This window comes from Lepus europaeus, chromosome 6 (assembly GCF_033115175.1).
Source record: "Lepus europaeus isolate LE1 chromosome 6, mLepTim1.pri, whole genome shotgun sequence".
Classification (NCBI taxonomy): Eukaryota; Metazoa; Chordata; class Mammalia; order Lagomorpha; family Leporidae; genus Lepus; species Lepus europaeus.
Genome location: NC_084832.1, coordinates 86,737,112 through 86,763,102, shown reverse-complemented (window position 1 = coordinate 86,763,102; position 25,991 = coordinate 86,737,112). Strand labels below are relative to the sequence as shown.

At 40.6% G+C, this 25,991-nt stretch overlaps 1 protein-coding gene across 6 annotated transcripts in view; it reads left to right on the top strand.

Moving 5' to 3' along the window:
* The window catches only part of ZMYM5 (zinc finger MYM-type containing 5), a 31,741-nt gene extending 6,331 nt beyond the window's left edge, over positions 1-25,410 (top strand). For 3 of the 6 annotated variants that reach the window (XM_062194502.1, XM_062194499.1, XM_062194501.1), the window contains 6 exons: positions 3,595-4,083; positions 4,323-4,416; positions 19,930-20,215; positions 20,745-20,910; positions 22,437-22,649; positions 23,780-25,410. In XM_062194502.1, the coding sequence (XP_062050486.1) occupies positions 3,607-4,083; positions 4,323-4,416; positions 19,930-20,215; positions 20,745-20,910; positions 22,437-22,649; positions 23,780-24,520 (1,977 nt within the window). In that variant the 5' untranslated portion in view covers positions 3,595-3,606 and the 3' untranslated portion in view covers positions 24,521-25,410. The other 3 variants (XM_062194503.1, XM_062194504.1, XM_062194505.1) reach the window with 3 other exon arrangements.
* The last annotated feature ends 581 nt before the right edge of the window (positions 25,411-25,991 follow it).

Sequence of the window (25,991 nt, the reverse complement as noted above, 5' to 3'; positions counted from 1 at the left end):
CCACTCTTCAGAGTCGTACAGTATCCTTAGTTAATAGTTTATAGTTTAGAAAAGTAAAACTGAGGCTGGCGCCATGGCTCACTTGGCTAATCCTCCACCTGCGGCGCCGGCACCTCGGGTTTTAGTCCCAGTTGGGGCGCTGGATTCTGTCCTGGTTGCTCCTCTTCCAGTCCAGCTCTCTGATGTGCCCGGGAAGGCAGTGGAGGATGGCCCAGGTCCTTGGGCCCTGCACCCACATGGGAGACCAGGATAAGCACCTGGCTCCTGGCTTCGGATCAGCACAGTGCATCCGCCATAGCAGCCATTTGGGGAATGAACCAATGGAAGGAAGACCTTTCTCTCTGTCTCTGTCTCTCTCTCTCTCACTAACTCTGCCTGTCAAAAATAAATAAATAAATAAAACTGAAAGAGGTGAAGTAGTTTTCCTCGTGCCAGTTAGTTGGCTCAACACTAACTTTTCTTGTTTTGCAAAATTATAGAAATAATCTAAAGTTGTTGTCTTGGGTTTATGGAATTTAGAAAGTGGTTAAATCAGAAACTGATTTTTTTTAGGAATTGTTTATAATCTGGGATTTAAAAAAAGTGAATACATCTTTCAGAGGTACATGACTTCAGTGAACTTAGTGTATAAGATAATGCTCTTTCTAGTAGGCAAATACATGAGACAGTAGGTAAGTGAGTGTGGCAGAGGGTGGGGTGGTAAAGGGGGAAGAGAGAGATTGGGAATAATTGGTAATGATTATAGCGTTTTCTTTCTTGAGGATAAAAATGCTTTAAAATGGAATGTTGTAATGGTTACACAACTCTGAATATACTAAAAACCATTGGATTGTACACTTTAAATGGATAAGTTATATAATTTGTGAATTATGTCTCAGTAAAGCTATGCATTTTTTTAAAATACCCTTTCTGTTGAGGACTAAAATAGGACATTAGTGGTCATAAGAGGATATTCTGGGGTCAGTTGTAGCTCTTTTCTTGAAATTATTAGAAAACACCCCTATGATATATATATATATGTATACACACAAATATATGTGTGTGTGTGTGTGTATATATATATAAGGTTTATTTATTTATTTGAAAAGCAGAGTTAGAGAAAGAGAGAGAGATCTTCTATCTGCTGGTCCATTCCCCAAATGGTCATAATGGACGGGGCTGGGCCAGGCTGAAGTCAGGATCCAGGAGCTAGGAGCTTCCTCTTGGTCTCCATTGTGGGTGCAAGGGCCCAAGGACTTGGGCCACCCTCCACTGCTTGCCGAGGTGCATTAGCACAGAGTGAAGCAGTCTGCACTTGAACCTACACCCATATGGGGTGCCAGCTCTGCAGATAGCAGCTTAACCCTCTGTGCCACAGCACTGTCCCCCTTATGTATTTTTAATTAATTATTAGAGAGCCAGAGAGAGCTCCCATCCACTGGTTCACTCTTAAAATTCCTGAAGCATGTGGGGGTGAGGCCAGGTCAAAGCCAGGAACCACAAATTCCATCTGGGTCTGCCATGGTGGGTACCAGAATAGCAAGTATGTGAACTACCATCTATTTCCCATGCACATGAGCTGGATTGGAGGTGGGCATGGGTATCCCAAGCAGTGGTTTAATCCACTACAATATAATGACTCCCTTATGTTTTATTACTCATTTTATTTAGATTGAATTATTTCCTTGTTCCTTTGAAAATCAATCTGATAAGCATAATGAATATTAACTATGATCCCAATTTTTTTTAAAGAGTTATTTATTTGAAAGTCAGAGTTACACAGGGAGAGGAGAGGCAGAGAGAGAGAAAGAGGTCTTCCATCCGATGGCTCACTCCTCAATTGGCTGCAATAGCCAGAGCTGTGCCGATCTGAAGCCAGGAGCCAGGAGCTTCCTCCGTGACTCCCATGTGGGTGCAGGGGCCCAAGCACTTGGGCCATCTTCTACTGCTTTCCCAGGCCATAGCAGAGAGCTGGATATGATCCCAATTTTTAATGTTTCTTTTTCAGACCTTCTTTTAAAGTGGTCCTTAGATTCTTTGTTTCCTAATCTTTAAAAATAGTTTTGGTTAAAAAAAAAAAAAAAAAAACAGAAAGAAAAAGAAAAAAAAAAAAGAAAGGAAAAAATAGTTTTGGTTGAATGTTGATTTTATTGTTTTAATGATTTGGCTCATGTTAATAAGGGATATAGAAGTTTAAATTTGTTTTCCACATTAATTGCATAAAGCATAGTAATTAAAATATGTTCTGGAGTTAGATTTCTTGGATTTGAATTGACTATGGTTGCTAGCAATGGAGACAAGCACATTTATTTCCTTCAGATTCTTAATATTCTCACTGATAAAATGGAAAAATAATAGTTCCTGCCTTATTGAAGTAGTTAAAATAATTAATGGCATAGCACATGTTAATAAATTACAGGACCAGCACTGTGGTGTAGTAGGCTAAGCCTCTGCCTGCAGCGCCGACATCCCATATGGGCACTGGTTCTAGTCCTGGCTGCTCCACTTCCTATCCAGTTCTCTGCTATGGCCTGGGAAGGCAGTAGAAGATGGTCCAAATCCTTAGGCCCCTGCACCCACATATGAGACCTGGAAGAAGCTCCTGGCTTCAGATCTGCCCAGCCCCAGCCTTTGCGGCCATTTGGGGAGTGAACCAGCAGATGAAAGACCCTTCTCGCTATCTCTCCCTCCCTCTTTCTGTAACTCTACCTCTCAAATATATAAATAAGAAGTTTTAAAATAAATTACATGGCTATAGCTATTATCAATTAAAATGAAAATTTTTTAAAAAAATTGCTTATTTATTTGAAAGGCAGAGTTACAGAATGAGAGAGAGAGAGACTGAATCTTCATCCGCTGGTTCACTTCCCAAACAGCTGCATGAGCTTCTTCTGGGTCTTCACCGTGGGTAGAGGGGCCCAAGCTCTTGGGTCATCTTCCAGTGCTTTTCCTAAGCACCTTAGCAGGGAGCTGGATTGGAAATGGAGCATCCAGGACTTGAACCGGCATCCATATGGGATGCCAGCACCTCAGGTGGTGGCTTTACCTGCTATGCCACAGCTCTGGGCCCAGGGTGGTTTTTTTTGTTTGTTTTTGTTTTTTTAGTACTACCAAAAATTGAATAAATATTTCCATCAAACTTCATAGAAGTAAACCTTAAATGATTAATAAGAGAGAAGAAAGGATGAGTATCAGTAGAGAGACTTTAAAAGTTTATTTGGAAGGCCAGTGCTGTGGTGTAGTAGGCTAAGCCTCTTCCTGCAGCTCTGGCATCCCATATGGGTGCTGGTTCGTGTCCTGGATGCTTTTCTCCCAATCTAACTCTGCTTATAGCCTGGAAAGCAGTACAAGATGGCCCAAGTGCTTGGGCCCCTGCACCTGTGTGAGAGACCCAGAAGAAGCTTCTGGCTCCTGGCTTCGGATCAGCCCAGATCCAGCCTTGGTGGCCATTTGGGAAGTGTACCAGTGGATGGAAGTCCATTATCTCTGTCTCTCCCTCTGTCTGTAACTCTGCCTCTCAAATAAGTTAGTAAAATCTTCAAAAAAAAAAAAAAAAGTTTATTGTTCCAAAGACAATGTACTAGAACTTTGTTTTCTTTTCTCTGTCTCTTACAGGTTTTCTTTGGCATGGATAAATCCTTGGTGGGAGGATTAAAATTGACTGAACAGACTCTTGCTTTATTAGGGAATACAGCCATGGCATCTAGTCTCCTGGACACAGGAAATGTATTTGGTGACCGAGCTAATCCTTTAATTAGTAGATGCTCATCAGTGGAAGATAATGATGATGATGTTGTATTTGTTGAATCTATACAACCTCCTTCAGTTTCTGCTTCAGTAGTAGCTGACAAAAGAACCGTTACATTTACATCATCAAAAAATGAAAAGCCACAAGGAAATTATTCTCTAATTCTTCCCTCCTCAAGAGATTTGGCCTCTCAAAAGGGAAATACATGTGAGACAATTGTTATTGATGATGAAGAGGACATACTAGAAACACCTGGAGGGGAGGAGAAAAGGTCTTCCAATTTTATTGAATGGGGACTTCTTGGAACTAAAAACAAAGATTTGAATTTCTCCACTTCCAGACTTTCAAGAAGTAAGGTAAATGCAGGAATGGGTAATAGTGTTATCACTACAGAAGCAACTCTGAAATACCTCTTACTAATGTTACTACCTTAGAAACAGGCATAAGGTCTGTGAATGCTGGGCGAGATGTGAACTTAATGATTACACATATAACATCACTCTAGAATACCAACTTGGGAGATGTCGCTAAAGGACTTCAGTCAAGTAGTTTTGGTGTTAATATACAAACATACACCCCGTCTTTAACTTCACAGACCAAGACTGGAGTAGGACCTTTTAATCCTGGTAGAATGAATGTGGCAGGAGGTGTATTTCAGAGTGGAGGATTTGCAACTCATCATAACCCTGGTAAGCAGTAAGTGATACCATTTTTCTTCTGTGTCAAGACAATAAACTTTCAAGTATTCTTTTTAGTACTCATCAATTTTATTTATATACAAAATGTTTTATTTCTCTTGATATTCCTATTAAGATAGAATATTTTTCTTAATAAAACTGTGTAGTCTACTTCATCTCCGAAATTTTGGAAATTTATTTTACCCAACGTGATTTACATCTAAAGTTTTTAATTGAAAACTCTGAACTGCTATCAGTACCCTTGAAAGTGTCGTTTATCTTAATATTAAAATTGTAGAGTTAAAAGATGAATCTTGTAGCAGGTAAAGCTGTCATCTGCAGTGCTGGCATCCCATATGGGTGCTGGTTCAAGTCCCAGCTGCTCCACTTCCCCTCCAGCTCTCTGCTACTGCCTGGAAAAGCAGAAGATGGTCCAAATCCTTGGGCCCCTGCACCCGCTTGGGAGACCCGGAAGAAGCCCCTAGCTTCTTTTTTTAAAGATTTTATATATTTATTTATTTGAGAGGTAGAGTTACAGACAATGAGAGGAAGAGACAGAGAGAAAGGTCATCCTTCCATTGGTTCATTCTCCAAATGCCTGGAGCTGCACTGATTCAAAACCAGGAGCCAGGTGCTTCTTCCCGGTCTCCCAAATGGGTGTAGGGGCCCAAGGACCTGGGCCATTTTCTGCTTTCTCAGGCCATAGCAGAGAGCTGGATTGGAAGAGGAGCAGCCGGGACTGGAACCAGCGCACATATGGGATGCCAGCGCCACAGGCAGAGGATTAACCTACTACGCCAAGGCGCCAGGCCCAAGAACTTTATTTTAAAACTTATTGGTAGTCTTGTTCTGATAAAATTAGAGTATAACAAGTTAAGGATTAGCAGTTCCTTGCAGCTTTTTCATGACTTATGTGTGATCCTTTTTTTTTTTTTTTTTTTTAAAGCATTAAGTGATAGAACTGAGTGGGCATTGTGGTATAGTATGTTAAGCTGCTGCTTGAGACCCCCACATCCCGTAGCACAGTACCTGGGAGGCAGCAGATGATGGCCCAAGTACTTGGATTCCTGATACCCACATTGGAGAGCCAAGTAAAGTTTCTGGCTCCTGGCTTCAGCTTGGACCTGCCCTGGCTGCTATTGTGGGCATTTGGGGAGTGAACCAGCAGATGAAGGATCTCTCTTTCCCTCTTCTAAGAACCTAATCACTGTTATGGCTTATATAAAATGATGATTTTTTTTTTTACTTTCAAATTAATCTTTTCCTTTGGTTATGGTAATACTATATGATTCATTAGAAATAAGAAAATAATATTGTCACTCTAGTAATTAGAAGTGACTACTGTTAAAATATTAATTTACTTTGTTTTTCATTTTTGAGATTTTTAAAAAATTTATTTTATTTGAAAGTCAGAGTTACAGAGAGAGAAAGAGAGATAGAGAGATCTTCCCTCCATTGGTTAACTCCCTAAATGGCCACAATAGCCATTCTGGGCCAGGCCAAAGCCAGGAACCAGAAGCTTCATCTGGGTCTTCCACATTGGTACAGGAACCCAAGTACTTAGTCCATCTCCTGCTGCTTTCCCAGGCACATTAGCAGGGAGCTGGATTGGAAGTGGAAAGGCCGGAACTCCAACCAGTGCCCATGTGAGATGCTGGTGGTACAGGAACCCAAGTACTTAGTCCATCTCCTGCTGCTTTCCCAGGCACATTAGCAGGGAGCTGGATTGGAAGTGGAAAGGCCAGAACTCCAACCAGTGCCCATGTGAGATGCTGGTGTCACAGGTGGTGGCTTAAGTTGTGGCCAGCAAAGACACAACTCTAGCCCCTCCAACTTTCTACCATGAATTTGGTTTAGATTTTTTTTGTTTGTTTGTTTGTTTTTTAAAGATTTATTCATTTGAAAGGCAGAGAGAGAGAGAGAGAGAGAGAGAGAGAGAGGTCTTCAATCTGCTGGTTCGCTCCCCAAATGGCAGCAGTGGCTGCAGCTGCGCTGATCTGAAGCCAGGAGCCGGGAGCTTCTTCTGGGTCTCCCAAGTGGATGCAGGGGCCCAAGGATTTTTGGACCATCTTCTGCTTTCCCGGGCCATAGCAGAGAGTTGATTGCAAGTGGAACAGCCAAGACTCCAACTGGCACATATACCAGTTGGCGGCAGGCAGCGTGTTCACTCATCATGCAACAGCACCTGCCCCCTGTTTAAATAGTTATGGGTAGTTTTGTTTTGAACATCACCAATTAGACAGTGTTTAAAAGTCTTTTAAATGTGGGATCTGAAACTGCTTAATGAACTTTTCGTAGGCTATTAAAACCCTTTGTATGTACTGTTTCACTGAGTTCTGTAGACCTTTTAAATGTTGATACTTTAACGGAACTGAGAGGGGCCGGCGCCCTGGCTTACTTGGCTAATCCTCTGCCTGCGGCGCTGGCATCCCATACGGGTGCCAGGTTCTAGTCCTGGTTGCTCTTCTTCCAGTCCAGCTCTCTGTTGTGGTCTGGGAGGGCAGTGGAGGATGGCCCAAGTGTTTGGGCCCCTGCACCTGCTTGGGAGACCAGGGAAAAATACCTGGCTCCTGGCTTGGGATCGGCGCAGCGCTGGCCGTAGCAGCCATTTGGGGAGTAAACCAACAGAAGGAAGACCTTTCTCTCTGTCTCTCTCTCTCACTGTCTATAACTCAGTGTCAAATAAAAAAAATTTTTTTAAAAAAAAGGGGGAACTGTGAAACAATAGTAGATGCAAGTTTTCAAAAATTTAATTTTTACTGTAAAGCTCAAATTTTCTCATGAAAAAAATACTGTTAATTTTCTTAAAGTGATGGGTTCTTTTAGTTTATTTTCAAGAAAATGTGTCCCAATAGCTATAGTTCATCATTTTATCCAATAAAAGTGGTATTTCATGAAAAACAGCTATGCAGTAATGCAGCTTACAATGCAATAATTTGTGTAAGTGCTTTTTCTACTTTTCCATAAGATAACCCTAGTACTTTGCATGAAACAGTTTCTTTACCAATGGCTTCTAGTTTATTATACAAAATTATGATATACTCAGATGTCATAAATCAAAATGATTTGATTGTCTTTTGCCCTGTGATGGAGACTTAAATCCTTAGAGTTTCCTGAGTATTAAAAATGCCCTTGTGAGGCTGGCGCTGTGGCACAATGGATTAACACTCTAGCCTGAAGTGCAAGTATCCCAAATGGGTGCCGGTTCAAGACCTGGATGCTGTACTTCCAATCCAGCTTTCTTCTATGTCCTGGGAAAGCAGTAGAATACGGCCCAAGTCCTTGGGCCCTTGCAGCTGCTTGGGAGAACCGGAAGAAGCTCCTGGCTTCAGATCAGCACAGCTCCGGCCGTTGCGGCCAATTGGGGAGTGAACCAATGGATGGAAGACCTCTCTCTCTCTCTGCCTCTCCTCTCTCTGTGTAACTCTGACTTTCAAATAAATAAATAAATCTTTTTTTTAAAAAATGCCCTTGTTATTTCATAGCCTCTCAGCTCATACTTAAATTTATGGTAAAAAAAGAAAGTCATGACAAAGGGGCTGGCGCTGTGGCACAGGGGGTTGGTTAATCTTCCGCCAGCAGCGCCTGCATACCATATGGGCGCCGGTTCTAGTCCTGGCTACTCCATTTCCGATCCAGCTTTCTGCTATGGCCTGGGAAAGCAGCAGAGGATGGCCCAAATCCTTGGGCCCCTGAACCCACATGGAATACCAGGAAGAAGCTCCTGGCTCCTGGCTTTGGATCTGCGCAGCTCTGACTGTTGTAGCCATTGGGGAGTGAACCAACAGATGGAAGACCTTTCTCTCTCTTTCTCCCTCTCACTGTCTGTAACTCTACCTCTCAAATAAATAAATAAATCTTAAAAAAAAAAAAAAAAAAGTAATGACCCAGAATGGGGAATAAGTTGCCAGAAGGATAAAGCATGTCATCAGAGAGTTGGAACTTTGAAACCACCCAAACTCTAGGAAAGAAGGTGGCTGTAGATCGTGTTCAGTCAGTCATATGGCCAGTGATTTGATGGGTCATGATTATTGTTAAGACCCTAGTTAAAATCTGAATGTTGAAATTCAGTGTATTGTGGCCAGTGCTGTAGCATAGCAGGTAAAGCCGCTGCCTGCAATGTCGGCATTCCATATGGATGTCGGTTCGAGTCTCGGTTGCTCCACTTCCTATCTAGCTCTCTGCTAGGGCCTAGGAAAGCAGAAGATGGCCCAGACACTTGGGCCCCTGCACCCATTCTGGGGACCCAGATGAAGCTTCTGGCTCCTGACTTCAGATTGGCCCAGCTCTGACCTTTGAGTGAACCAACAGATGGAAGACCTCTCTGTTTCTTTCTCTGCCTCTTCCTCTCTGTAACTCTGCCTTTCAAATAAATAAATCTTTAATGGGGGGGGGGGGACATTGTGACGTAAAAGGTAAAGCTGCTGCCTGCAGTGGTAGCATCCCATATTGGCGCCAGTTCGAGTCTCGGCTGCTCCATTTCCAATCCAGCTCTCTGCTATGGCCTGGGAAAGCAGTAGAAGATGGCCCAAGTCCTTGGGCCCCTGCACCCACATGGGAGACCCAGAAGAAGCTCCGGGCTCCTGGCTTCTGATCGGTGCAGCTCTGGTTTTTGCGGCCTATTGGGGAATGAACCAGCAAATGGAAGACCTCTGTCTCTGCCTATCCTCTCCTTGTGTAACTCTGACTTTTAAGTAAATAAATAAGTCTAAAAAAAAGAAAAGGAAGAAACCCAGTGTATTAAAAAGAAATAGAGAAAGGAAAGAATGGGGAGAGAGTGAGAGAGAGAAGGAAACCCAATATAGACACTTGATTGGTGAACGCTTGGCTGCTACTTTTGTTGGTATTGGAATAACATCCATAAGGGAAGGTTATAATTCATTTTTTTTGCAAGTGTCATGATAGTGACCTTTATTGACTAGTACAGTTTGGTTCCACTAACAACAGTTTTGCTCTTACAGCATTAGTGAAAATGGGTATAATAGGAAAAGGGCAAATAAATCTTGATATTATTATGGGAATAGTTTGGCTTTGTACATTCTCTTTTCTAAAAGTGGTAAGAGTATAAAACCTTAACTTATTCTCCATCTCAAGGGAGCACTGAGCATATATGCATATGACAAATATTATCTTTTTGTGCTTCTGATTGACTTAATTGTTTTTTAAGGTTGTTTCTGTTCTTTCCAAATGTAAATAAAATTTCTCGTGGACATCTCTGTTTGACAGTTATCTTGAAAAGTTGCTAGTAATTTTTGCAATCAAAACTACTATTTTGAAAGCATTAGATGGTTAATGCAAAAAAATTTTTAATATTAAAAAGTTAGTTTCTTTACATTTTAAGGGATCTTTTTTCATATTGTAAGTTCCACTCACGGCTAGGAGTATTTAAGGTTTGCTAAGGATGTTATCCTCTTAATTTCTGGGTATCGTTGACCTTTCAAAAATACATCTGCAGCTTTTAAATTAATTTTTTTTCAAATTCATGTCTGTCATCCATTTATTACTCTGAATATTGTTTATTTATTGAGGGTTCATCCTGAGAAATAACATAAAAAAAACTTGTGATCTCTATATTGCAAAATATATCCAACTTAAAAGCAATGAAGGTGTTGAATACTTTGAAATAATGTCCATTGAAAATCATCTTTGGTGCAGTTAAAATGATGCCTATATCCCAGCTTGGAGTGCTTGGGTTCCATACCCAACTCCAGCACCTGAGTCTGGATCCCTGCTAGTATAGACCCAGGGAGGCAAAGGATAGTGATTTATGTAGTAGTGTCCCTGCCACCCATATGGGAGACATGGATTAAGTTTCTGCTTCAGCCACAATCCTGTCTCATTTTCAGTCATTGTGAGCATCTGAGGAATGATCCAGTGGAAAGGAGCACTCAGTCTCTGTTTCTCTCTGTGTCTCAAATGAAGATTAAAAAGTTTGTTTCTTTTACTCTGTTTTGTAATTATTTCCCGAGTTTTAGATACTTGTTGTTTATTTTAAGTTTTTCATATTTGCTTATGTAAGTTGTTTACATAAGCATGAATTTTTGAGTTCTTTATTTTTGAAACTTTTTTATATTCCACCAAGAATTTATACATTTTATTGTGATACAGTTGTACCTATTTATGGGATACAGTGTGATTTAAAGACATTTATATAGCATGTAGCTAATCAAGCAATGTAACCTTTATTAAATGGAATTAAAACTAGAAGCTTTGCCATATATTTCTTTTACACTTCAGTTTTCAAAACCATTTTTCACCTTCCAGAATGAATTGATGTGCATTTAGTGGTTGATAAGGATAAACAGATTTTAAAAATTATTAGAGTGGCTGGTGCTGTGGCATAGCGGGTAAAGTCGCCACCTGCAGTGCCGGAATCCCATTTGGGCACCATTTAGAGTCCTGGCTGCTCCACTTCTGATCCAGCTCTCTGCTACAGCCTGGGAAAGCAGTGGAAAATGTCCCAAGTCCTTGGACTCCTATAACCGCTTGAGTGACCCGGAAGAAACTCCTGGCTTCGGATCAGCTCAGCTCCACCTGTTGTAGCCATTTGGGGAGTAAACCAGCAGATGGAAGACTCTCTCTCTCTCTCTCTCTGCCCCTGCCCCTGCCCCTGCCTCTGCCTCTGCCTTTCTGTAACTCTGCCTTTCAAATAAATAAATAAATCTTAAAAAATTATTAGAGAGCTCGTATCTACTGATTTGCTCCACAAATACCTGCAATAGCCAGGACTGGACCAGATCTGAGACCAGAAGCCAGGAACTCAATCCCGGTCTCCCGATGGTTGCAGGAGTCTGATTCCTTGAGCCATCACAGCTGCCTCCCAGGGTCTTCATTAGCAGGAAGCTGCAGCTGAGTATCAAGCCCATGTACTCTGATAAGGGACCTGGGTATCTTAACTGCCATGCTAAACACCTACCCCCTGAATAGATGCTTTTCCATATGAAAATATAGTGTAGATAGATAAACTATAAAAACTATTCGGTCGTTAGGTACTGTTCTGTCAGACGCATAGAGAGATCTTCATGCACTGGGTCACTCCCCAAATGGTGTAATGGCCAGGGCTAGGCCAGGCCAACGTCAGGAGCTTCTTCTGGGTCTTCTATGTGACTAGAGGGGTCCAAGCACCTGTACAATCTGCTGCTGCTTTCCTAGGCACTTTACCAGGGATTGAAAGTAGAGCAGCCAAGACTCAAAGTGGCACCCATATAGGATGCCAGCACTACATACAGAGATTTAACCTGCGCCACAGCACCGGCCCTGGATTTATTTATTTATTTATTTATTTTTAAAGATTTATTTATTCGAAAGTCAGAGTTACACCAAGAGAGGAGATGCAGAGAGAGAGAGAGGTCTTCCATCCTGCGCTGTGGTGCAGCGGGTTAACGCCCTGGCCTGAAGTGCCGGCATCCCATATGGGCACCGGTTTGAGACCCAGCTGCTCTGCTTCCGATCCAGCTCTCTACTATGGCCTGAGAAAGCAGTAGAAGATGGCCCAAGTCCTTGGGCCCCTGCACCGGCGAGGGGGACCCAGAAGAAGCTCCTGGCTTCAGATCGGCACAGCTCGGGCTATTGTGGCCATCTGGGGAGTAAACCAGCAGAAGAAAGACCTCTCCCTCTCTGCCTCTCCTTTCTCTGTGCAACTCCAACTTTCAAATAAATAAATAAACCTTTAAAAAAAAAAGTTACAGATCAAAAGCACTAAATGATGCAGAACATTTTAATTATGTTTATGATATGTAGCAATTAATTTCTATAATGTGTGAAATATGAGTGAATTTACAGCATTCTCCAAAGGTCTGTTTTGGTGGACAAAAGATGTAACTAGGGTTCTAAAGAGAACAGAACTTAATGTGAAGGGTGATCACAAAGATATATTCGAGGTTTCTTTTTTTAAGATTAAGTAACATGTTGAAAGAATAGTCTTTTTTTTTTTTCCTTTTTTAAGCCTGTATGTGTGTAAGATTTTATTTGAGAGGCAGAACTACAGAAAGACGGAGAGACAGAAAGGTCTTGCTTCCACCTTTCACTCCCCAGATGGCCACAATGGCCGGAGCCAGGCCAATCAGGAGTCAGAAGCTTCCTCTGGGTCTCCCATGTGGGTACAGGGGCCCAAGCACTCAGGCCATCTCCACTACTTTCTGAGGCCATCAGCGGAGAGCTGGATCGGAAGAGGAGCAGTGAGGACTGGAACAAGCACCCACGGGGGATGCAGCACCACAGGCAGAGGCTCAGCCCACTATGCCACATTCCCAGCCCCTATTATTATTTTTTTTCTCTTTAACTTGAAAATATCATAGTAAAAGTAGTCTTATTATAACCCTAGATTTTGTTTTCATGTGCTGTTAACATGTAAAATTAATCAGTTCTTACTAGGAAACTTCTAGAATATGGTGGCAGCTATTTTGTTGTGTTATAATTAAAGTCTTAGCTTCCCCAGAGTAGCTTACATTAGTTGCTGTGTGCTTCCCATTTATATAAAATGTCTTTAGGAAGTTTATGAAAAATGCATATTATGAGAAAACTATACATGAATTTCAATGTTTTGCACCAACGAACTTGTACTAATATGTCATAACAGGATCCAGTTTGAAACACTAAAAAACATAAGAGGTTAGTTTGAGACAAACCCTCATCAAAGCAATATGAATTCTGCTAAAATTGAAGCAAGAGCAAGCATGAAGTTTATGGTGAATCTTGGGTGGAATAACAGTGAAATCATTGATGATTTCTGAGAAGTTTATGGGGATAATGCCCCAAAGAAATTAGCAGTTTATTGATTTATCATGAAAACAACTCATGCTATGATGGAATGGGGCAATCCTGAAGATAAAGCCATGCAAGAAAGACTACCCACATCAATTTGTAAGGAAAAATTTAATGTTGTTTATGCCCTAATTGACTAACATCAGAAACAGTAGTAAATACTGTAGACAACTCAATATGAGCCAACTTGATGCTTGATACCAAAATTGTGCCTTGATCAGCTGCAGACAGGAGCATCACTTTCAATGGAAATTTTAAATGAATACAATCAAGATCCTGAAGAATTTGAAGAATTGGAAAAAGAGATGACAGTATGATCCTGAAGACAAAGCAATAGCCAGCAAGATAAGGAGGTCCAGTCAAGGGCAGAGATCATGACAGCAGAGCATGATAGCATCTGATTATTCTGAGAGTATCTTGAGAAAGTTAGCCAAAGCTTTTATTTTAACACAAATGCTTGAGAAAGCATCATCAAAGAGTCTATCTCCACTATGACAATGCTCCTGGTCATTTATTTCTCTGATTAAACAAAGGCACTTGTAAGAGTTTTAGTGGAGGCACAGATGCAGTTTGCTGGGTGGGTGGGTCAGGTGACCTGAGGAGTTGTGGAGTCAGTTTAGGCTACTTCTATGGGTTTCCAGAGTGCCAGTTGCCATGGCCAGTCAGTTGCAGGGGATCCAGCAGCTGCAGGGGATCCACCAAGAAGTGGGTGGCAGAGAAGGTGTCGGGGGTCCACAAGCCAAAGAACCAGAGGCTAAAATTGAACAGTACAAACCTGCAGAGGAAGAAAGAGTTCAAGGCCAACGAAGCTGCAGCGCTGGGATGCCATGGCAGTTGCAGCAGTGAAGTAGAGATGAAGACCCAGGAGAAGATGACCATCCTCGAGACCTACTTCCAGCAGAACAAGGATGAAGTCTTGGGTAACCTTGGCCTTATATAGAAGAAAGTTGCACTTGTCCCATGGGTGGGTGTTTTAGATTCTCCCATGGAGAATGAAGCTTCAGCAAAGCTCACGCTCTGCCCTCATGAAAAGGCATTAAGTTATTTCTGTGTGTTTCATAGGAGGACCCTTCACCTGTTAGCTTCTTTGTACAGACTTTGTACTTATCCAAAGAGTTCATCTTTTCACTTCATATTTCTTAGAGATATTTATTTATTTTTAAAGATTTATTTTATTTATTTGAAAGAATTACAGAGAAAGGTAGAGACAGAGAGAGGACTTCCATCCGCTGGTTCACTCCCCAGGTGGCTGCAATGGCCAGAGCTTCGCTAATCTGAAACCAGGAGCCAGGAGCTTCTTCCAGGTCTCCCACACAGGTTCAGGGGCCCAAGGACTTGGGCCATCTTCTACTGTTTTCCCAGGCCATAGCAGAGAACTGGATCAGAAGTGGAGCAGTCAGAACTCGAACTGGCGCCCATATGGGATGCTAGCACTGCAGGCAGCAGCTTTATCCGCGAGGCCACAGTGCCAGCCCCCTTAGAGACCTTTATTAAGTATATATCATGTGTTTTCTTCTGCCTTTTAGTTCAAGCAACATATATGTCAGTTGTTGATTTTTTCTATCTTAGATCTAGTAGAGAAAAACACATTTCTTTGAGGAAAGGGATTAAACAATTTTTTCCCCTATGCTTTCCTGAAGGTCAGGGGCTTTATGTATGAAAAAGTAGTAAATAGTTTCTTGTAACTTGTGTGAAGCAGCAGCCAGCCTTAATGTCTATTGTAAGGGCAAATGCATTGAGTTACTTGTATAATTGTTTAGGCTGCTTTTAGCTTCTTAATCAAAATTATTAGATGATAGAATTTAAGAGCATGGGGCCAGCGCCGTGGCGCACTTGGTTAATCCTCCGTCTGCGGCGCCAGCATCCCATATAGGCGCCGAGTTCTGGTCCCAGTTGCTCCTCTTCCAGTCCAGCTCTCTGCTGTGGCCTGGGAAGGCAATGGAGGATGGCCCAAGTGCTTGGGCCCCTGCACCCGCGTGGGAGACCAGGAGGAAGCACCTGGCTCCTGGCTTCGGATCAGCGCAGTGCCGGCTGTAGCAGCCATTTGAGGGGTGAACCAATGGAAGGAAGACCTTTCTGTCTGTCTCTCTCTCTCATTGTCTATAACTTTACCTGTCAAATAAATAAATAAATAAATAAATTTATTGTTGTACCGATAATCATAAAAAATTTTAAAAAGTTTTAACAGGAGGCTATTATGCACCCATTTACAAAAAATCATGATTTTGTTCCTGGTGACTCTTTCATTTGTGCTAATCTTAAAACTTTCAACAGCATTTGTTTTTATTCATTTAATAATGTAAAAAAAAAAGAAAGATTGCTTTGACATAGTTAAATCCCCAGACCTTCAGTTCTTTAGAAATGGACCAAATGGCTTTTACTATTTCTTACAAAAGTGAAGTGCTTTGATATAAATTGGAGATTGTCTAGTACCCCCAAAAAGGCAAGGATTTCTGGAGGTGAGTTATATATATATATATACACACACACACACATATATATACATATATATATATATGCCTTATAAGAGCAAATGTCATCAAGTAAAATTGTGGTTTAGCATAAAGTACACATAAGGGATGCATTATAATGTATGAAAGCAGGATTGTTTTTGTTAGAATGGCCCTTTGAGTCATTTAATTCTTTGATTAACCCTTGGGATAAACTGAACGAATTATTTTCTGCTTATAGCATACTTTTTATCAATTTTAAATTTTAAAAATTGTTACAGAATATCTAAACTTAAAAATTGGTCTTGAATCTATATTTACTTGAGAGGCAAAATTGTACAGAGAGGGAGTGACAGAGAGGTCTTAGCTGGTTCAACCCCCAAATGGCTGCAATGGCCAAAGGTGGGCCAATCCGAAGCCAGGAGCCAGGAGCTTCTTCTCAGTCTCCCACGCGAGTGCAGGGGCCCAAGCACTTGGGGTATCTTCCACTGCTTTCCCAGGCCATCAGAAGGGAGCTGGATTGAAAGTGGAGCAGCCTAGACTCGAACCAGTCCCCATATGAGGTACTGATGCCATAGGTGGATGCTCAACCCACTGTGCCACAGTGCTGACCATTTTTATTGTATCTTAGTTGTTTTTGGCCATAATACTGATTCTGTGGAGTCATGCTTCTAATAACTAGGTTATCTCTATTCCCTCCTGCTGAGAAAATGACAAAGTATATAAAATACCTGTTGAAAGACATGAAGCTACAAATACAGGGAAAAACATAATAAAGGCTTAAGGAGCACATATTTGGTACACTGGTTAAGATTCTTGGCAGGGGGCATTGATATTGTGGCATTTCGGGTAAAACTATTACCTGTGATGCCAGTGTCACATGTGGGCACCTGTTCACATCCCTGCTGTTTCACTTCCGATCAAACTCCCTTCTAATGGCCTGGGAAAGCAGCAGAAGATGCACCAAGTGCTTGGGATCTTGCCACTCAGATGGAAACCCAGATGAAGCTCTTGGCCTCTGCTGGCCCAGCCCTGGCCATTGATTGCAGCCTTCTGGGAAATGAACCAGCCCATGGAAGATCTCTGTCCCTCTCCCTCTGTAGCTCTGACTTTCAAAATAAATGTTAAAAAAAAAAAAAAAAAAAAGATGTTTGGGATGCCTGCATCCCATAAAAAAAGACTGAGAAGCTAAACAATAAACTCAGGGGCCTACTTCCAAACCTTGGATATCAATGTTAACATCATCTAGAGCCCAAGACTTTTTTCCTTTACAGTTTTTCATATAAAAAAACAAAGCCGCCAAAGACATGAAACATGCCATGCCATGACAATATCAAGAGGAAAACCCTAGAGTAAAACTGATGTACCAAGGTTCAAGTTGTTAGGGCTAACTGACACAAATTTTAAGAACCTGTACATTTGAACTGTAGATGGGACAGCTAAAGAAAGCATGAATGAACTGGAAGATATATTACAGAAAATTATCCAGACTGAATCATAGAAAGCCAAAAGGGTGGAGGATACAAAACAAAGTATAGGACTTGGAGACAGTGGATGAAAAGAATATCTAATTAATGTCCTAGAAAAACATAGGAGAGAAATGGAGCAGAAGAGGCACAACTGATAGTTTTCTAAAATGGAGAAAAAACAACCTACAAATTCAAGAACCTTTTCAGGCCATGTTTTTAGCCCAGGAGTTAAGAAGCCCACCATATCCCATATCTGTGTACCTTGGTTCGATACCAGCTCTGGCTCCTAACTTCAGCTTCCTGCTAAAGCAGACCCTGGGGAGGCAGCAGTAATAGTTCAAGTAATTGGATTCTTGTCACCCAATTGGAGAGCTGGATTGAGTTCCAGGCTTTAGGCTTCAGCTGATTTTTCAGTGCCAGCTATATAGGGTTATGAACCAATGGATATGTACATTCTATTACCTCATACCAAAAAAAAAAAAAAGTATTTACAAATCCTAATCAAAAGAAACCAAAGATCTGTTCAGAAATCAGTCAATAATTAGAAACAATCCAAATGTCTGAGAATTAGCCACGATGAAGTACTCAACAACAGTGAAATGGGGTGCTCTACATGTATTGTGGGTGAACGCTGCAGACAGTGTTTAGTTAAAGAGACTAAATATGAAAGATTACATAAATGATTTCATGTATATGAAATTGAAAATAAGTCAAAACCTAGAGACCAGCGTTGTGGTGGAACAGGTTAAGCTTCCGCTTTGGATAATTGAGAAATGGAGCGATTGCTCTTGCTAAAGACAAAAGTTATTAAAGAGAGATGACAAAATAATTATTTACATTTTTTTTGATAGGCAGAGTGGACAGTGAGAAAGAGAGAAAGGTCTTCCTTTTCTGTTGGTTCACTCCCCAATGGCCACCGCGGCCGGTGCACTGCAGACGGCACGCCGCGCTGATCCAAAGCCAGGAGCCAGGTGCCTTCTCCTGGTCTCCAATGTGGGTGCAGGGCCCAAGGACCTGGGCCATCCTCCACTGCACTCCTGGGCCATAGCAGAGAGCTGGTCTGGAAGAGGAGCAACTGGGACTAGAACCCCTTGCCCCGACCGGGACTAGAACCCGGTGTGCCGGTGCCGCAGGTGGAGGATTAGCCTCTTGAGCCATGGTGGCGGCCAATTATTTACTTTTGACCTTGTTTCTCAAAGTCCTACCATCCCAAGACTTGGTTAGAAATGCAGAATCTGAGATTCTTCCTCAGACCCTTGATAAAATCTCCATTTAAACAAAATTCCTTTGTGATCTCATATGCACTTTAAAATTTAACAAGCACTTAACCTATATATAGTACTGTTTGTTCCATTTTGAGCTAAGAGTATATGATACAGTAGTCTCTGTAAGGTTTGTATGCCATATCTTTCCTGAGTAGTACAACTTTTAGATCAGTGTCTGTAACACTAAATTTTAGCTCACTGGGAAATAATTATAGAAAGATTTGGATTAGGCCAGCGCCGTGGCTCAACAGGCTAATCCTCTGCCTTGCGGCGCCGGCACACCGGGTTCTAGTCCCGGTCGGGGCACCGATCCTGTCCCGGTTGCCCCTCTTCCAGTACAGCTCTCTGCTGTGGCCAGGGAGTGCAGTGGAGGATGGCCCAAGTGCTTGGGCCCTGCACCCCATGGGAGACCAGGAGAAGCACCTGGCTCCTGCCATCGGATCGGCGCGGTGTGCCGGCTGCAGCGCGCCTACCGCGGCGGCCTTTGGAGGGTGAACCAACAGCAAAAGGAAGACCTTTCTCTCTGTCTCTCTCTCACTGTCCACTCTGCCTGTCCAAAAAAAAAAAAAAAAGATTTGGATTAAAGTGTAGCCATTAAATTTTCTTGAAGTAATTGTCTATAATTTTTTTTAAAATAAAAGTACGTGAAAATTGTGAATTGAAGAGCTGTCATGTGGCTTATCTGGTTAAGCTGCTGCCTGTAATGCTGGTATCCCATACAGGCACCGATTCAAGTTCTGGCCACTCCACTTCCAATCCTACTCTCTGCTGATGGCCTAAGAAAACCAGTGGAGGATGGCCCTAGTATTTGGACCCTTGCCACCCATGTGGGAGACCCAAATGAATTCTGAGATCCTGTGTTCCACCTGGCTGGGGTAGCGACCATTTGGGAAGTGAAACAGATCCATCACTCCATTCCTCCTTCTCTCTCTAACTCTGCCTTTTAAAATAAAGTATATGTATGTATGTTTGACATTCTTTCAACTTTTCCATATGCTTGACTTTATAATATGGGGGTGGTCTGTAAGGAGAATGAGTATTATATATGAACTACCATGCTGTTGATAGCTAAGCTTTTACTATAGCTATTTATTTTTACGTATCATTTGCTTTATTCTATAAATGTTTTTTTCCTTAGGGATGAAAAGTGGCTAATACTGTTTTAGTGTTTTATGTGTACCAGACAGTGCTTTACTATATATTTTATCTCATTTATTCCTCTTAACACTGATAAGTTAGGTATAGTTGCCCAGTTTGTACCTGAGAAAAACAGGATATGGAACTTAATATACTTGCACTGTCTAGTAAACTTGGAGACACATTTTGAACCTGGTGAGTCTGACTTAATAGTTGATGGCCATGGCTTTGCACAGTTTCAGGGGCTGCCATCTTGTTACTATAATGGCATGATCATTCACTTAAAATGTACCTGTGATTGTGCATCAAAACTGTCTGACCTTAACTATGCTTGCTAACTGCCTTACTAGGCTCTTAAACTCTTAAATGAAAATTTAAAATATTTTGTCTGATGTGTTTTTATTTGTTTCATGACTTTTTCTTGTGTGTTTCATTTTTAAGATTCTTGGATCTCCCAGTCAGCTTCATTTCCCCGTAATCAGAAACAGCCAGGGGTGGATTCTTTATCACCAGTGGCCTTACTTCCTAAACAGAATTTCCAGCTGTCAGCCCAACAACAACTTAATAAACCAACTAAAATTACTTGTGCAAACTGCAAAAATGCTTTACAGAAGGGACAGACAGCTTATCAACGAAAAGGATCAGCTCACCTCTTTTGTTCTACCACCTGCCTTTCATCCTTCCCTCATAAATGTACTCAAAAGATACGAAACATATTATATAAAAAGTAAGCAGTACCTTTCAACATTTCTGCATGTGATTATAGAAGTAAAAATAAATGTTCTAAAAATGTAACTGAGAGCTTGAAAGATTCATGGCTAGAATTGTTGGAGGGATGTCTTCAAATACATTGAATTTAAGTTATAGAGTAAGAGCTGTTGACTCATTGATATCGTTCTCAGTCATAACAGGAAAATGGATGATAGGCATGAAAGTCAATTACCTCCACTGTGATACTACTATTAAACCTCCACAACCTTTCCCTTCTTATATCTTACTATCAGCGTTTTTGAATACTTTCAAAAAAGATCTTGAGAACCATGGTAGAATTCTCGTGCTACAAAATATTTTGATTTCTTCATGTATTTTGTGGGAACTGTTGGCAGTGATGCCAAAAGTGAATTTTGCTACATCCAAAAATTATAGTTGATAACTAGAATTGAATCTGAAGAACATGAAAAATGTCAGTTATTGTTCATGTATTTGGCTTAAAATTCAATTGTTTTAAAATACTGTGTTTATCCCTTATGTTTCAGAGATGAACCTCCCAAGAAGGCTGCTGCTGTTCCCATAGTAGAGTCAAGCAAATGCTTCCAAGAATTTTGTAGTCCATCTTATTTGTCTCCCCCTGAAGACAACAAGGATCTTAGAAAAGGAATTTTTAATAAGTCAAGATGTACAATCTGCTGTAAATTAACAGAGGTCTGGATTTGTACCTGCATTATTATTTGTGCTAATGAATAATTTTAACTTCTAAGTTAAACTGACTGAATCTAGCATGTGTTGAGGATGGATTTAAAGTTAACATTTTATATATTTTATAGTTAACATTTGCGTAGTATGGAAAATACATACCTATTTCTATGAAACTGGTTGTACTCATAAATATGGAAATAGTTTTAAGGTATGTTTGGTTCTTATAAGCAAAGTGTGGTTTCAGGACATAAAGGAAACAACAGGTCCTGATATGAGAATGTATAGGAAAAGTAGAGTGAGTGAATGTGTGCTATTTGCTTAATTAAGTGGTATTACAATCTTTCCAATTGCTGGAAGAGAGAGAGCCATTAATATAGATAGTCCTCACTTTCCATAGTCCTTGTTATCTGAATTTGATATTGGTTACCCCAGAGCCTTGCAAATCAAAGTCATAATTTTGTCTTAGTTACATTTAGAATCACTTTTTTCTTTTTTAACTTTTTTTTTTTTTTTTGACAGAGTGGATAGTGAGAGAGACAGAGAGAAAGGTCTTCCTTTTTGCTGTTGGTTCACCCTGTAATGGCCGCTGCGGCCAGCGCATCTCGCTGATCCGAAGCCAGGAGCCAGGTGCTTCTCCTGGTCTCCCATGGAGTGCAGGGCCCAAGCACTTGGGCCATCCTCCACTGCCTTCCCGGGCCATAGCAGAGAGCTGGCCTGGAAGAGGGGCAACCAGGATAGAATCCAGTGCCCCAACCGGGACTAGAACCCGGTGTGCTGGCGCCACAAGGTGGAGGATTAGCCTGTTAAGCCATGGCGCCGGCCTAGAATCACTTTTATTATGGATACACAGACTCCATCCTGCATATGGATAATATTGACTTCCTTAGACTCCCACAAATATTATGTGGCAGTAAGTTTATTTATTTGAAAGGCAGAGTTAGAGAGGGAGATCTTTCATCCACTGATTCACTCTCCAGATGGCCGCTATGACCAGGGCTGGGCTAGACTGAAGCCAAAGCCTGGAATTCCATCTGAGTCTCTCACGTGGGTAGCAGGGGCCCAAGCACTTGGCCCATCTCTCTCTGCTTCCCAGGTGCATTAACAGGAACTGGAATAGAAATGGAACAGTCAGAAATTGAATTTGCTCTCATATGAAATCGCTGGTATCTCAGCAGCTTAACACTACACCAGCCCCAGGCAGTGAACTACAAATTCCTGATCCATTTCTTTTAAGCAGTTCATAACAGAATTACCAATTCATTTTCTCTTGTTCTTAAATGTTTTTAAGAATATTACTACTGAATTTATTTCTTTCCATTCTTATTTTTCCTGATGTAAAATCAAAGAATGATTTTAAAAGGAAATCCAAGGAAAAAATAAAGGATTAATTAAATGTCCTTTTTAATGTTTTTCCTAAGTATTTTTCTATTGAAATGCCATTGGGGAGTCTTTGCCTCTGTTGCAGAAACTAGTTATCTCTTTGCCTACTTTACTAATCTGGTTCACTTAGTAAATTCTGGTTTTTCTTCTAGATTCGCCATGAAGTCAGCGTTAATAATGTAACACATAAACTATGCAGTAACCATTGCTTTAAAAAGTACAGATTGGCTAATGGTTTAATAATGAACTGCTGTGAGCAGTGTGGAGTGTATATGCCTGATAAAACCACAGGAATCAGCATCCAGACTATTGGAGGTCAGCAGCAAAGATTTTGCTGCCAAAGTTGTTTTAATGAATACCAACAGGTAATTCTTTTTAATGAGCTCTAAATGATTGAGTATAAAATAGCTTTACCCTGTTAATATTCATGAACAAGATTTATCTTAGGACCTTATTTAGTTACATTTTGTCATTGTGTAATTGAGCTGTCTCATCTCAAAAGTTTTGAAATGTTTCAATTGTTGTAAAGAAGTTTGTTGTAAATGTTTGCTCTTTGCTCAAGTTACTAGAGTAATTTTTTTTTTAAGATTTATTTTGTCTATTTGAAACAGTTACAGAGACAGGTAGAGACAGAGAGAGAGAGAGGTCCTCCATCCACAGGTTCACTCCCCAAATAACTGCAGCTCTGACTGAGCCGATCAGGAGCCAGGAGCCTCCACCAGGTCTCCTACAGGGGCCTTCCACTGTCTTCCTCCACTGCCTTCCTAGGCCATAGCAGAGAGCTCAATCAAAAGTGGAGCAGCTGGGACTCAACCTGGCGCCCATATGGGTTGCCAGCACTGCAGGTGCTGGTTCACCCCAAATGTGGCACTAAACCATAGTGCCAGCCCCTGTGTGAACATATTTTAATTTCTGTTGAATATATACCTTGGAATGGGATTATAGGGCCATTGTTTGGATTGGCATCTGTTTTTCAAAATGTATTTACTTGAGATGCAGAGTGACAGAAACAGAGAAAGATCTTCCATCCCTGAATTTACTTCCCAAATGCTTACAACAGCCAGGGCTGGGCCAGACTAAAATCACAAGCCAAGAATCTAATCTCCAGGTGGGTGGCAGGGACCCTGGGTGGGTGGCAGGGTCCAGCCCTGATCTTTGTGGGGATTTGGGGAATGAACCAGCAGATGGAAGATCGATCTCTCTTTCTCTATCTCTCTATATCTCTCTCTCCATCTTTCTCAGTAACTCTGCCTTTCAAATAAAATAAACATCATGTCTTTAAAATCATTAGATCACCCACATGGGTGTCAGGGACCCAAGTACTTGAGCCATCATTTGTTGCTTTCCAGGGTGTTCATTAGCAGGAAGTTGAAACTTGGGAACAAGGGATGGGGGCATCCCATCTGGCAGCTTAACCACTATGCCAAACAACCATCCCATGCTGATTTTTTAATGACCACAAAATAAAACCATAATCTATCTATCTTCTCCCCAGGATATGAAACCATTATCAGCATCAGAAAACAGGAAAAGGAATGCTGTTAGAGAAAAAAATGAAGGAAATTCATATGGATCTTCAAATACACTTTTGGAGAAAATAGAGGGAATACCAGAAAAAAAGGAAAAGACTTCAGAGCCACCGCTTTCAGCTGAGTGTAGCACAGGTATATTACTGATCACACAGAATGTGAATTCATCTTCTATATCAACCAAAACTGATAAATTTCAAGAGCAACTGGAAGAGAAAAAATCAGAAAATTCAGTTACACCAGTTTTGCTTTCTGCAGACCCAGGTACATGGCCTAGAGCTCTGAGTGTTAAACAGCGAGACACTCTTGTTGAAAATGATCCACCTCAAGTAAGAAATTTTAACTTTCCAAAAGACAATACAGGGAGGAAGTTTTCAGAAACTTATTATACACGAATTCTTCCAAATGGTGAAAAAACCACCAGATCCTGGCTACTTTATTCAACCTCAAAAGATTCTGTATTTTGTCTATATTGCAAACTCCTTGGGGAAGGAAAAAATCAACTGAAAAATGAAAATGGATGCAAGGATTGGCAGCATTTATCACATATTCTTAGTAAACATGAAGAAAGTGAAATGCACATCAACAATAGTCTTAAGTATTCAAAATTAAAATCTGATTTGAAAAGAAATAAAACTGTTGAAGCTAAAGAATACCAATTATGTGGAGATGAAACAAAGGGTGGTGTGCTGCTGTTGTATACATAACATAATTGATTTGGTTTTTGATGTGACAAACAGGGTCTGACATTCGGAAAAGATCTTTGTGGCGGCAGATAATAAATGTTGTGAGGCTTCTATACAGAATAACTTGCAATAGTTCATTAACAAATATATAAAAACAAGTAATTAGTAAATAATGTTCCAAATCTAAAATTAACTGGACTTGGTCATTACCGCATATTTAACAAAGGGAACTTAAAATATTCTATATCACTTCTCACCTTTTTATTTAAAAAAAAAGAAAATGTTTATTTTCATCTACTTGATAGGCAGAGACAGAAAGAGAGTGATCTTCCAGGTGCTTGTTCACTCCCCCAGTGCCTGCAATAGCCAGGGCTTGGCCAGGCTGAAGCTAGGAGCCTGGATCTCCATCTAGGTGTCCCATGAGGGTGACAGGAGCCCAAGTACCCTTTGCTGCCTCCCAGGATGCATTAGCAGGGAGCTGGATTGGAAGCAGAGGTGCTGGGACCTTAATCCAGCACTCTGTTATAGGATATAGGCATCCAAGCAGCATCTTAACCCACTGTGCCACAGTGTCTGCCCCGCACTTTTGAAAAATTAGCATTTAAAAACTGCCACTTGGCAGGCTTGATTAATACTCTTTCTGATTACTTTGAAAGAAAGAAAGTCCGTCCCGAATAAGATACTTAAGTAAACAAGCATTTTCAACATTGTCACTAAAATGAAAGCAGTTTAAGAACAGAAATGGGATCCAAATATACAGATTTTTGCTGTGAAACCAAATACTTGAGATTTATTCTTTTGTGCAAAAGAGCATCATTTGTTAATACTAACTAAGGTAGTTAATTTGCCTTTCTTGCTTTTATATTTTTGTTTTAATTTATAAAGGTTTTAGCTTTTATTATATGAGAACTACAGCCATAAAGAGTATATACCTAATTTTATGTTTGTACAAATATAAGAAATATTAAAATAAAAAAAATGTATTAAGTGAACCTTCAGGTATTGTGGATTTTTTTTTATTTCCTCCCCTTTTCCCTTACAATAAAAGGAAACTACATGCTTGAAATTTGAGAAATTGCTTATATATATAATATATATAATAATTATATAATAGATTATCAATTAGTATCCCCATCACTATGTATTTAATGCTTTCTTATTTCTGATTTGTGATGCCAATTTTATCATACATTAAATTATTGTGTGTGTGTGTATATATATATATATATATATATATATATATATGGACGTGTTTCCTTCCAAGTGTTTTCCTGTTGACAGAGTGGCAAGGTACATATTTAGTGGGCTTACACACTGATGATGTCAGTGCATAGAACAATTTTTGGAATACCCAGGAAAAGTATGATCCTTGTATTATAACCATTTTGGTTTTTGACATGAACATTTAAACTTTCAGACTTCTACCCTGATGTGGCATTGGCATATTTCTAGAAATCCGATTTACTCTCAGATGTTTAAGAATATACTGTAG